The 13,805-nt window shown below is 42.6% G+C and overlaps 1 protein-coding gene across 1 annotated transcript; it reads right to left on the bottom strand.

The window, feature by feature from the left end:
• Nucleotides 1–330: 330 nt before the first annotated feature.
• Nucleotides 331–10,639, bottom strand: fbxw2 (F-box and WD repeat domain containing 2). The gene is made up of 8 exons (XM_079178584.1): nucleotides 10,361–10,639; nucleotides 8,901–9,193; nucleotides 6,857–7,079; nucleotides 4,241–4,435; nucleotides 3,419–3,552; nucleotides 2,777–2,863; nucleotides 2,518–2,687; nucleotides 331–1,849 (listed from the first exon to the last, which is right to left on the bottom strand). The coding sequence occupies exons 2-8, from the start codon at nucleotides 9,165–9,167 to the stop codon at nucleotides 1,561–1,563; spliced, it is 1,365 nt and encodes a 454-aa protein (XP_079034710.1). The 5' UTR covers nucleotides 9,168–9,193; nucleotides 10,361–10,639; the 3' UTR covers nucleotides 331–1,560.
• Between the last annotated feature and the right edge of the window lie 3,166 nt (nucleotides 10,640–13,805).

Below are 13,805 nucleotides of genomic sequence, written 5' to 3'. Positions count from 1 at the left end.
ATTTTGGAGCTCAGTGTAAATTGTCTTCATTAGTTGCTTTGTGTTTTGACCCACATCGCCATCCCTACGGCTGCTGCTGACGTGACTAAAAACACCGTTCACCTGTAACATGATGCTGACTCACATTTAAAAATGGTGGCATGACCAAATACAGACACAGCTCTGTGCTTTTGCTGCTTTTATTGATTTGAGTGAGTGCAGCATTGAAGCGGACTGTAGGTTGATGCAGGAGGCCGAGGAGCCGTGACAGTGCAATAGAAGGTTTGATGAGATAGAGTGGGGTTTGAAACTATTAATTATTAGAGACGACAAAAAACTAGTTTGGCCCGTTTCACCTCATCACTTTATGTACAAATGGTACTACTGTGTTTTCAGTGCTGATGGGAGGATATCATGTGGTGCATTGGCCAGACAACAGTACAAAATACAATATATTGGTGGTGTTTTAATTAGATTTGAAAAAAACCTAAACCCACGAACAGTCTGTACATCTGCTGTGTACAATACTCTGAGTGAGAAACATCGTTACAGTCTGTGTACATGAAGGAGGTTTAGTGCTCTGAATACATTTCAATCTGTGGCCTGCCTGGAGAAAAAAAGCACTTACTGATGTTTAAAGTGGAAAACCAAACTGAGACGTGATGTTGAACAGAACGAGTTTCTAAAGTCACGAGAAACATCCGGTCTCAGTCTGAAATCTTAAAATCTGAATTTTTTTGCACAAAAACCAACTGCTAGCCAAGTTCAACTTCCTCTGCTGTGCAATGCATTAGAAAAATAAACCTGATGTTTTACAGTCAATGATTGGTAAAAGCAAGTCGTGTCAAGTAGAGGACTATAAAATGACATCTGAGACCGTTAAATAAGAAGAAAAGAACTCAAGGTAAAAGTAAGATCAACAATGCGGCCGTTCTGGAGGACTTCTAGTCTGCAACATGGAATGAACTGAAAAGGCACATCACATTTCTCCAGCCGACACGTGCACCCTCAGAAAAGCGTCTTCAGTGAGTCACATGACCCCTCGCGCTGCTGGACGTTCTGACGTCAGAGGAAATGTTCTCCGTTACTGACAGCGAAACAACGCCCCCGGTGAACCGGCTGCGGAACGTCGGACTTGGTCTTTACTGATGAGAACACGGTCACAGTCCAAAGTTGGAGGCCGATCACTAGACTGGATTAAAGGTCAGCTACGAGTACCCTCACCGCACCAACCGGATCACGGTAAGATCAGGAGAATTTCTATTGGGTGTATTTTGGAACCTTTTTTGGACATTTTCATCGTAGTTGGCGCTGATGTTTCTTGGCTTTCATAAAAACAGCTTCTTGGTCAGAGATCAGAAGACCAGCGAGAGGTTTACAGGTTTCTCCAGAGAGTGTCGAGTGTCGTCTTAGTTCTGCCTCCGTGTGTGAATGTTCATGTTTGTGAGCTGAGGAAGAAAACGGATAAAAACTAAAAGCTTTGGTCCATGCGTGACCCACGTTGAGCTGTTCAGGTTCATATTCCAGAGCCACGTGATGGCGGCTCGCGTCCTAGCAGTCTGGGGAAACCCCGTTTGTCGTCTATCTGTTCTCTTTCCACAGTACTAAGTGAATGCTATGGTCTGGCATGCTGGTGGCAAACACCAGTCCAGAGTCATTGTCACCGTCCAGCCCGTTGAGCCAGGACGTCACGCCGGCCAGGAAGCTGGACCCCCGCTTGGATTTCCTGTAGGCCGGTAGAGGCCAGCGGCCCGAGATAGCCTCCGTCCTCAGGTCCATCACGTACAGGAAGTGGTTGTCGAAAAGCAGCGCGAACACCTCGCCGAAGCTGAGCAGGGACAGGTTAGCCGGGTCCTGTGTCTTTATCACCCTGAGGGACGGGAACAGGCTGGATTAGAGTTCTACACACACCAGTCCATGACACCGAGCACACCGGGCTGGTCCTGATGTAAAACACCACAGTGGAGACTGTTGATTGATTTATTGTTTTTAAATGAATAACCCTTTTGATTTCAGCCTCATCACCACCTCATTACTCAACCTGTATAATGAATACATGACATAAAGTGATATATTTTGCGGCCTCACCGTTTCTATGACTCCTTAATTATTAATTAGCAATGATAATAAACAATTGTGGTTTTCAATTCTTTTTGAAGAAATAAGGTGTCGACAAAAAGGAGGAAAATCCCTTTGAGAGGGAACTAACGAGTGAACATGCAGCTCCAGAATAAAAAGATAGAACTGTTATTACTCTGTACTTCACCTGTTATTAACTCCTTAATAAATGATTCTTCTTGCACTGAAAAGGCAAATACCACTGAATTTATTAATTAAAATGTGTTACACTAGAGTTGAAACTGTTAAATTAATGTTTCTACATAGTTACTTTTAATACTAATACATTCCTATAATACTGATCGAGGATCATAAATAAGATGACAATAGTAATAATAGTATTTTTGGCTGCTGCAGTTTTCATGTATTAGTTACATCAGCTCTCACAACGTGATGATCGCTGAGAGCCACTGTTGTTACCTGAGAATCTCAAAACTGGCAAAGTCCCACTGGTAGACGCCGAGGTCTGAGCTGCAGACGATGTGGCGCCCGTCGAACTGCAGGCGAGGCTGGAGGCCGATGCTGCGGTCCTCCGACACGCACAGCGTCTTCAAACATTTGCAGTTGACTTCTCTGCCCAGAGGCCACACCTGCAGAAGGGACACAGTGTTTGAGCGGCTCGCTCACCAAACCAATGAGAAAGCTTTCTTTCCTCTTACAGGGCCGGGGCACACGTTACCTTGATTTCATACTTATCAGCACTGAGGAGGATGTGATCACCAGGACTGTGCACCATGGACTCCACCTCGCTCTTCTGCAGGAGCACCTGATGGAGAGAAGGAGTATAGATACAGCTTAGAATAGAGTGGAAACAGTTCAGGACGTAGAACCTGTGGAGCCTCTCAAACAGCAGTGACACTTATGGACATTTGGAAAAAATGTTGGATAAATAGATTCTATTGTTTTCCATTTTTGTAAAAGAAATTATCAAAGAAATTCAACTTGTAGTTTTTTATGATTTATAGCATTACAATTGTGTTATACTGCACTAAATACATGTTTGAGTTCTCTCTGCTTCTAGCCATGATTGTGGGGTTTCCATAGAGGTGCAGGACCTAAATCTAGTCTATGATTTATCATATATATATATATATATATATATATATATTACAGTGTGAATCAAAGCCACAGAGAGTAATGTGACGGGAGCAGAAACTGCTCGGGGTTCTTCAAACGTTCGTTCCTCTGTACTGAGGAACCAACACGTTCCTTAGACAGTAAACACCTCGAGAACACGACGGGCATTTGATTATTGAACACAATGTGTTATTTAATGAATGCATGAACAACATCACATGAAAGCTGGAGCAGGTGCGCTGACCTTAGTGACCCACTCCGTGTGTCCGGTCAGAGTGTTGAGACAGGCGCCGGCCGACAGAGCCCACACCTTCACCTGGAAGTCTGCAGAGCCGCTGACCAGCACGTCCAGCTCGTCGTTGTAGTCCACACTGAAGACTGAGCACACACACACAAGTGGCTTTATCAAAAGTCTTCATGTCAAATTAATTCATGTTTAAAATATTGGGAAATGGCTTCTTGCACAGGATTCCTACAGATTAAACATTTATTCTGTTTTAATGGCCAATTTTACAATAACTACAATTTCTAAAATGATTAAAAATAAAGACACAAAAAGAAGACTTGCTTAGGGTTTCATGGTGCTGCATTTTCCGAGCGTCCCCCCAGAACTAAATTCAAGTGTTGTTGGTTTTGTTATCCTTAACTGCATGACGTTAATGCGAGAGGCATTCAGTAAATACATGTTTACAAAATAGAAGCTTGAGATCTGACAATGCAACAATCCATGTCTTAGCATTTTTAAGACTTCTGAAAGATTGGTACAATTCAGTCCAATCTGAGGCTTTATCTTAAGATGAATGAATTGAATGCCTTTAAAGACTTTGTAACCCTCAATCACACATATGGATATGATTTATGCCCCTAAGAAAAGAGCTTGTAGTTTTGGTCCAAGCTGCTGGATACTTTCATTAAATTGGGTTGATTTCATTTCTGTTGGTACACCTGTGTATTTTCTATACATACATGAACACTGTAAACTACAATGAAATGTGCTATAGAACTGAAGTTTAGCTTTTCACTCCAAGTAGCCCAGAACAGATGTTTGCTGAACGCTTAAACCAACCTGCTCCTGTGTGGCCACGGAACTGCTGGATTTTAGCTCCCGTGCTCCACTCCCAGCATGCAATAGTGTTGTCAAAGGACCCGGTCACCAGCTTCTGTTCATCAAATTTCACCGCGGCGCAGGTATGTGTCTGAATTCCATAAATGCACTGCCCAGTGCGCACGTCCCACAACTTGGCGGAGAGGTCGTCGGATCCTGAAAGACAAGAGGAAGTCTGTTTTTACTCTTTGAGCTCTGACACGCCTCTTAAAGCTCTGACACGCCTCTTTCATACTTCATCCAGACCGACACTGGGACATGGGTCCCACTTGATGATAAATTGGAGGCGTGTGACCGATGGGTTATTATTAGCATTATTATCACGAACACAAGCCCAAGAATTGGAGAGATAGCAAAGTAAAATGCTGAGACTGCGCTACTGTAAAATAAAGCAGAGCCTCAGTACTGGTGCTACAGGACAATCAAAAAGCAGCAGCAGTGTGTAAACCATTCAGAAGCTGAACGCACCACTATCAACGGTTTACATAGTCTTGATTTGGATCAATGGACCAATATTATTTCTTTAATAATCCAACCATTATAATTACATAATAATCTTAATTGAAATAATTTAATTAAACCACTGTGCCTCCAGTGTGTGAATGGTGACATGTAGTACAAGTCCATTTAGCATTTATGTTCCCTTCAATAAATACGTTCTGTTTCCTTGTATCACTTCCTGCATGAGGCCCATTGCGTATTAGCTGACCCTTCTTCACTTGGTTTTGTGGTGAGGGAAGTATACCCATGTTTCTGGGTGGTGTAGTTCCACAGATGTCTTTTGAAAGGTAAAGTCCAATAACTCCATTCTGTAAGTGTGACGTCACACTGATTCTCTGCATGTCACTGGAACCAGTGACACAATGAAGTCGACTCTAAACCGTCCTGATGTGCTGCTGATGGAGAGCCTTGTCTCTAAAAGGGAATGAAGGAGCTGCTCACAGCTGCAACATATGAATTAAAACAACAAGCCTATCTATTTTAGTATATAGATATGGATTGTGTATGCTAGTATGGAGTATAGAATGGAGAAACAGTCCAACTTCAGACAGCGCTGTGCCTGACAGCACCAGAGTGATAACCAATGACTAAGTGGGAAGGTTCCAGCGATTAAGAAAGTTAAGTAGCACTTTAAACCACCCACACCGGTGCTGCTAGCTGATTAGGTCTCTGTTCACGTTGAGGCTTCGTGGAGCAACCATGGCTCTGCTCCTCTGTGTGGTATTTTGGGGTCCAGTGCAGAGTGCACGGTGCACAAGAGAGAGGTCCATTCAAATGAGGCGAATGTTGGAAATGTGTCTTAGACTGGGAGCTGAGAACGGACTTCTCATGACATCCGTTTCTGGTGCAGCATCCCTTCACTGCCACGGCAAACCAAACGCACAACAAGCACAGAAGAATGCTTCAGATGTAAGTCAACTATTTGAATTCAACATTCCCCAACCAGTAGATGCACTTACATCAGGGTCAAAACAATAATAAATAGGAACCGCTTCTAATATAGTAAAACACTGATCGTGTCCGGAGTTAGCGGCTCTGCTATCGCTACTTTAGTCCTGGAGTGAGACATCCTCTCTCTGTCTCTGTGTGTCTCTGTGTGTCTCTCTGTCTCTGTGTGTCTCTGTGTGTCTCTCTGTGTCTGTGTGTCTGTGTGTCTCTGTGTGTCTCTCTGTGTCTGTGTGTCTGTGTGTCTCTGTGTGTCTCTCTGTGTCTCTGTGTCTCTGTGTCTCTGTGTCTGTGTGTCTCTGTGTCTCTGTGTCTGTGTGTCTGTGTGTCTGTGTGTCTCTGTGTCTCTGTGTCTCTGTGTCTGTGTGTCTCTGTGTCTCTGTGTCTGTGTGTCTCTGTGTCTCTGTGTCTGTGTGTCTGTGTGTCTCTGTGTCTGTGTGTCTCTGTGTCTGTGTGTCTCTGTGTCTGTGTGTCTCTGTGTCTCTGTGTCTCTGTGTCTCTGTGTCTCTGTGTCTCTGTGTCTCTGTGTCTGTGTGTCTCTGTGTCTCTGTGTCTCTGTGTCTCTGTGTCTCTGTGTCTCTGTGTCTCTGTGTCTCTGTGTCTGTGTGTCTCTGTGTCTCTGTGTCTCGGGCTTAGTGCAGCATGAGACTCACATCATGGCAGAGAGAAGGAAACATTGTAGAACTCTGGTCGTCTCAAACAATAAAACCCTCACAAGTAACTTTATCACAACATGTGACCAACAAGCAGAACATCAGTCTGTTTATGGAGCAGCCGTCAGGTAACGATAGTGATGTCATAGAGTTTGATCCTACCCATCCCTTTTTGGGATACAGTTCTTTTGATGTTCACGGTATTTGATGGGATCATTGCATAACATACTTCTATTTTGACCGACATGTTGGATTTCGTGCACGTAATTTGGACTGGACTATCTGCATGTATATTAGAGCAAGTGAAGTGATGTGTCACAGTCATAACATCATAAGCGATCATGGGTGGGAGTGATGGAAACGATATGCTTGATTTATCGGAGCAAATGGTCGTGATCTGTAGATATGGACTTCTTCATGATACAGCATGTAGGAAATCATTACGCGGACCACTTTGACAATCCCTGGTGTACAGTACCTGTGCAGAGGAGGCCGTCCTTGTAGTAGAGGGCGTATACTCGAGCGCTGTGGCCAATGAGGGACGACGTCTCGAAGGCCTCCTGATCCTGCAGCTGCACCCTACGCAGTTTGGCCTTCAGGTAGACCGCCTTCCAGTGTGGCGCGTCCTGAATGTTCTCATCGATCCTCCAGCCCAGCTCCCGACACACACCCTGCCACACCTCGGTGCACGAGTTGATCACCTACAAGGAGACGAGCGCTTGTTGGAACACTTTAGACACTGGTATGGATGAACTAGAATGAGCTGATATACACTACTTGTTAGTTTCTTTACATTGCTTATAACATTATACCAGCTCTTAATTATCAGAATCAGAATCAGCTTTAATGGCAGAGTAAGTGTCAACAGGTGAAAGATGCTCAATAAGATTACCATGAACATGTATATCAGAGGAAATGATACGATGTAACAGCCCCGAAACAGCAAACATCACACTATTAGGTTGGGACATGAATCTGGCTCTGACATCGGCCGATATCTTCAACAGCAGCGCAGAGCGCGGCGGAAAACGCTTCAAGATGCTCAAGCACAAACTTATGACAAGTGGACGGCCCCAAACAACACGTCCCGACTACAGACATTACTGAGCGGCTCAAAGGAGCCAGCAGTCATAGACAGACGGTGCACCACAGACGTATGTCCTGCTACAGCATGGCCCACCACCTAACAGCTACCACGAGTCACCGCTGCCTTTCAGAGACCTGCTTCATGATGCACACTTCACTGCACAAAACCTTGCAAAGCATCACAGTTGTTAAACTTTAACGTCTTCACAATTGAAAGACCGCTCAGGAAAAACCCCAAACGTCTGGGTAAAGACCTGGTGATAAATCAGAAGCTTACTCTAAATTCTGGCATTAAAAAACATCCTGTAACTCAGTTTCTCAACAAATACCCAACTATTTAGCCATACTTTGAGATATAAGCATATTTAATAATATTCAATAAAACAGCGTCACATCGGCAAGACTTCCATGTAAATCAAGACCAATGATGGAACAATAATACAAGTCTGACCAGACTCTGTGTACGCACACATTTCCATCAAAGTAATACAAGAAATTCAAGTTACCACGATACCTAGCCTTTACAAGAATAGACACCACCTGTACTTGCACCAATGGTCACTGAAATAACTTGAAACTGAAAAAAGTCATAATAAATAAAAATGTACTAAAAATGAACTAATGAAAATCAGACATTGCTTTTGAATTGTGGTTCAACAGAATCATTTAAAAAGACAAACTAATGAAAATAGCCTGGAGAAAAATGCTGGTACCCTTAACTTAATATTTAGTTGCACAACCTTTTGAAGCATCACTGCAATCAAGTGATTTCTGTAACTCTCAATGAGACTTCTGCACCTGTCAACAGGTATTGTGGCCCACTGCTCGTGAGCAAACTGCTCCAGCGGTCTCAGGTTTGAAGGGGGCTTTCTCCAGACTGCATGTTTCAGCTCCTTCCACAGATGTTCAATAGGATGGAGATCAGGGCTCATAGAAGGCCACTTCACAATAGACCAATGTTTTGCTCTTAGCCATTCTTGGGTGTTTTTAGCTGTGTTTTGGGTCAGTCGCCGGTCATGGAGGACCCATGACCGTCGACTGAGCCCAAGCGTTCTGACACTGGGCAGCACATTTCCCTCCACAATGCCTTGGTAGTCTTGAGATTTCATTGTACCCTGCACAGATTCAAGACACCCTGTGCCAGATGCAGCAAAGCAGCCCCAGAACATAACGAGCCTCCTACATGTTTCACAGTAGGTACAGTGTTCTTTTCTTTGTATGCTTCATGTCTGTGAACATAGAGCTGATGAGCCAAAAATCTCCAGTTTTGTCTCATCTGCCCAAAGGACATTGTCCCAGAAGCTTTGTGGCTTGTCAATATGCATTTTGGCAAATTCCAGTCTCAAAACTGGAGCTTTTTGGCAAGTCACATCAGCTATACAGAACATCTGATTGAATATTGAAGAACCCCCCCATGACCCATGCACCACATTCACCTTGTTCCACTGTTTGCAGACCAGGCAGCAGGTGAGCAGGGTCTCAGGATCCAGCCATTGCATCAGGTAGAAGGCCAGCTCCAGGGGGAGGAGGCGCAGGAAGTCGCGCTTGAGCAGCGTCTCCAGCCCATTAGACAGATGACGGAGCTGGACGGCACCACTTATAGAAATGAGGTGGTCCAGAGACTGGTTGCGCTGCTGGTCGTTCAGAGTAAGGAAAGTGGCAGAGACTGACTCCAGCCACCCCTCGAAGGCTGCCTTCTCCATGGGACCATGAGAGCGACCTGCAACACCTGCAGAGAGGGGGGGGGGGGGGGGGGGGGGGGTCTGCCGTCAGCACATCATTCATGCACAAGACGACAAGTATCTGGAGCAGGATGCTAAATGATGTGTTTTGGAATAACTTGAGGTATTCCAATATGATGTTTTTTCAAGTCAGAAACCCGACGTGAAAGAATGTCTCGTCTTTGAGGCTATTACAAATGTAGGACAGTTTTACTTCAATAAAATCTTTAATTGATTGGTTTATAATCAATTCAAACCTGTAAGTTTGTAAATATGTTGTTTAACTGATAATTTTATTCCATAAAAATGTACAACAGATGCAATATGGTCAGTGAATAAATATCTTGCAGCTGTAGATGATCATGTAGCTATTCCATCGGCACTATCAGCATGGTTTACATCTGCAGACCAACTGCGGCTTTTTTGTTATTTTCCATATAACATAACACAATACAATATAACTTGAGCATATTTCTAAAATTGTACTGTACAGTGCTTCCCCTGATGGCACAGAAACAAATATTTGACCATTTCCTCCTGTTCTGTTCTGTGTAATAATTTGAAGATGTGTCCATCATGAACATTTTTAACAAATGACCATTTTAAAATGCATTATCATTTAAATCATCGATCAAGTCAAACTGCCAAACATTTGCTGGTGACAGATTTATGCTGTCCTCTTTTCCTCCGTTCCCTGGGTTACACATCACTGCAGTGTAACACGCTGGGCTTCTTTCACAGCTGCTCACACAGAACCAGCATTCACAACATGTTACATTGTTTCAGTGTTGAGGCTTTAGGACCAGGAATTCATCACACTGACCAATTTGTAATAGTTACATGAGCCAGAAATGTAGCCAGAGAGGATACTTTGGAGACGTGCTGGATAGTAGATACATTGACTCGTGGTTTAGTAACATTACTTAAATAGCTGTACTAAAGTGCTGTCAATCATGTCAGGTAATTAGCATCTGGTTGTACACTCAATCTAAGTTAGCCACCTGGCTAGTTAGCAACTTTTGTAGCAAACGTTAGCTGAGTAACGTCACTACTACAATTTAATAAATAGCAAATTAGCTACGACTAGTAACATCCAAAACAATCAATGAACAGTACATGCTACCGCTAGTAAATAAAGTTACAATTAAACATGTAAACTCGAAGTGTCCACTAACCAGAGAGTTGCAGGGAGTTTCTTTATCGCCACTTTCCTGGCTTAGTTAGTTCACATAGCGAAGTTAGCTGTCGTAAGCTAACCTGTCAGCAGGCAAGTTGAAAGGATTGTCCAAGTAACCTAGCTTCGTAGCTATCGCTAGCTAACCACCATGATGTGAGTACTTGATTCTGTTAATAGTGAATTACATAGTATCCCTAATAGAGTAACGTTAGTCTTCATTTATTCAGTATTCATTTCCCAAGCAGGGAGTGTTTGCGTAGTAGTGTAGAAGGATAGCAGTTCTGTTCTGACAGCATGAAAACCAAAAGATAATGGAATCGCTATTCAACGGGAGTTCACTTTACCATCAGCGTTGTCTTACAGGAAACGCTGTAGGAGTATTTAATTCTTCTTCGAAAACAAATAGGCATATTCAGAAAATTACTACTACATTCCTTCCGTCTATATCTGCTAAAATGACAAATTAATTAAATGTTTGCGTTTTAGACGGTAGTTGCCTTGGAAATGTTTCTAGTCATAGGTCTTAACTCGTCTGTGAGACAAAGCTGCGGGCTTTTAATTCACACTAGACAGGTAAACTAGCTTCCGGTGTCACGTACAATGTGGAACGGTGAGAAATATGTGACCGGGGCTAGTTTGTTCACTCCTGCTGGTTCCTCAGCGGCGACAACAGATAGGTGGTCTATTGTCATTGTGGTTTATCTCGAAGTGTAGTGGAACCAAATGATCATACGCTGCCAGCAATGCATATTAAATCACGCGAGATAAGAGCATGTCACGAGTACAGTAGATTACTGAAACGTGATGGGGAACTATTACCACCAGAGGGCAAACAAATAACGAACAATAATTCTCACATGTAACGTATATTTGTTATGAACTAACTTTAAATATTGAATTATAATCAAGTTAAAAAAGATAACTTAGAAATGAAAATGTCACATTTACCTGTTAATAATTTCATCCAGCGTTAAAATTATGAATTGATCATTGAAATTGAAGTGGAATGGCTAAATTAGTTATTTAAAAAAAATACTATAATACTATAACATTTAACTTTTTGTTATTCCATTCCTGTTTCCTGTAGAGACTTGACTTAGAACAACATTAACATGGATAATAACCAGTAATCATCATTGCATATCTTTATGTGACAGAAATACCAAAGAAAATAAGATACCATTCATTTAATTAAATTATTTTTATACTTTATTTGTACTTTTGTATAGTTTATGTACAATTACCACATTTTTACTATAGATTGTACCTACACTGTCTATATTTAGGACCCTGGAACTATGTGTAGATGTAAAGCTAAATAGTTTGTTATAAATTACATAATTTCACTAAAAATGTCCGGGTATGAGGGCGAGGCTTAGGTCAGAGTATGTATTCCTTTGTTTCCCCGAACAATTCACATTTCTGGGCTTGTGTCCAAATCTTCTAGCTAATGCTGGAGTTCTGGTGATGGGGGACTGCTCTGGCTCCCTTCTTACACCTCTTTGTGTCTGCCAAGTCATGGAAGGACAACCTGGCGAATCAACCTCAACTTTCACTTTCTCCCTGGGCCTCAGTTGGCATTTTTTAGGGACAATAGTCACTCAGATAAGCTGTACTTTATAATAGATGATCGACAGTTCCCTCCTTCACTCAGACGTCAGCGTGAATCCTTTCTGTACCAGTAGACACATTAAGCTGCTGGGGGCCCCAGGCAGAAATACACTGCACGGCCCCTACAGTATATTTACCCCCTACACCTGAGGGAATGAATACAGCTTTGCTTCTGGTTTTAAAACTGGAAAAACTTCTGGAAATAAAACATTTCTGAGAAACTATAGCCACCAATAATAGCTTCTGAGTACATTTGAAGAGACTAACAGTTCAGCTCATTCTATGAATAACTAACAGTTTAAACGTGGTGTTCAGATGCTTCAGAAGCTTAAAAGGTGGCAGTCAGCATCCAAACCCTCTGGGTCATTCATGAATGAACTATGATTAGATTCAAGGTGCGGCTGACAGTGTATCCACTGAAGTAGGAAAAAACACAAGCGTCTGCTGAGCACCAACATATCCCTGATTACACAGTCATAAGTCTGTGTTGTTCTGGATATATGGCACAGAGTCATGTCCTGGTGAGCTCATCATGGTAAACAGCAAACCTTTTCAAAACACTGACCCCAAAAAGTATGTCAGGAGCGTTGTCTTTCAGTCAACATAATGGGTGACTAATAGATGATGGTAACTTGCCAATAATGTTGCTCACTCCAAGTGCGGTTCACCACTCCATCCGTATCTGTCGCTGATTAGGGAGGAACCTCCCAAGGACAGAACAGCAGATCTGCTACAGCGGTCTATTCCCTCTGCTGTGTTTAACGTGTCTCATGCTGTGTTTTTGCACAGCTTGTATTCGTGTTACTTCACGTACTGAAAGAACATCCAAGGACTCAGTCTGAGTGTTACGGTACGTTTTACCACTTGACTAGAAGTTGTTCAGTGATAAAGCAGTTGCAGGGACGAACGTGTTGGTCTGTGTGCTGTCTGTCATGTACTAGTGAGCAGCTTCAGATACCAGCTTGTCTTCATGGGCAACATGTTCTCACGCCCAACTCTTCAGTACCCAGCCTTGATCAGTTGCCCTGCGCTTCAAAACTTTGACGCTCTACGTTCCCCTCTAAAGTCAGTTATGGACAAGTGGCACAGTCACAGGAAACATACAGTTTCTGCTCGTTACATGCATACATGCTGATTGGGGAGTCACAGCTAAACCCAGGTCGCTGTGCAGCAGACAAGTTATACAGCAGATAACCGGCTCAAGTTCAAAGCATGACTCCAAACCTTTGATCATAGAACTTCATCTTCTTCCTTCTGGACCGGCGTTTATTATCCCATGGTGTAAACAAAGTGGAATGAAAACAGCTTTGTTCCAGCAGCCATCACTCAGATGAACAAGTCGTAGCAACATTGTGCAGATTTACTTGAGTGCCTTTTGTGATTTAGTGGGGCCATGAGTATTTTTGTCATGTTAGTCTATTGTCTGTGTTGTTTGTAAAATGTGTGTCACGATGGATACCTTGTCTTTCTTTCTACTGCAAACCAAATCTACCTATGGGTACAAATAAATTCACCTGAACCTGAACAGTATCTTTTCAAAATAAACTTCCAATGTAGATTTTCTTAGTTTTTAGGTTTTCGTATGCGACAAAATTACTTGGTTCAGGAAAAAATTGTGGTTTGGGTTGTTACATAAAAGTGCTTGTTATGTAAAGTTTTGTTTTGTTATGTACACTAATAATGCCAGTTACCATACAAGTGTATATTTTTACTATTGGTAGTAATGTACATAAGTTATGTAACAAAACTAAGATAAAATAAATCAGCCGTGACTTGGTTTTACATGGGACACAAACAGCTGTCTCCTAGGTGAAAGTCCCTAGTTTGTTTCA

The sequence above is a fragment of the Pholis gunnellus genome (genome assembly GCF_910591455.1).
Source record: "Pholis gunnellus genome assembly, chromosome: 18".
NCBI classification, from domain to species: domain Eukaryota; kingdom Metazoa; phylum Chordata; class Actinopteri; order Perciformes; family Pholidae; genus Pholis; species Pholis gunnellus.
The sequence above is the reverse complement of the archived record's forward strand: the minus strand, read 5'-3'. Positions and strand labels throughout refer to the sequence as shown.

Excerpts from the sequence above, each read along its gene's own strand:
- fbxw2 (XM_079178584.1), bottom strand. The coding sequence starts at position 9,167 with ATGGAGAAGGCAGCCTTCGAGGGGTGGCTGGAGTCAGTCTCTGCCACT. Across the intron at positions 7,080-8,900 it reads TCTGCAAACAGTGGAACAAG|GTGATCAACTCGTGCACCGA; the intron begins GTGAATGTGGTG and ends GTCTCCTTGTAG. Across the intron at positions 2,688-2,776 it reads CTGATAAGTATGAAATCAAG|GTGTGGCCTCTGGGCAGAGA; the intron begins GTAACGTGTGCC and ends TCCCTTCTGCAG.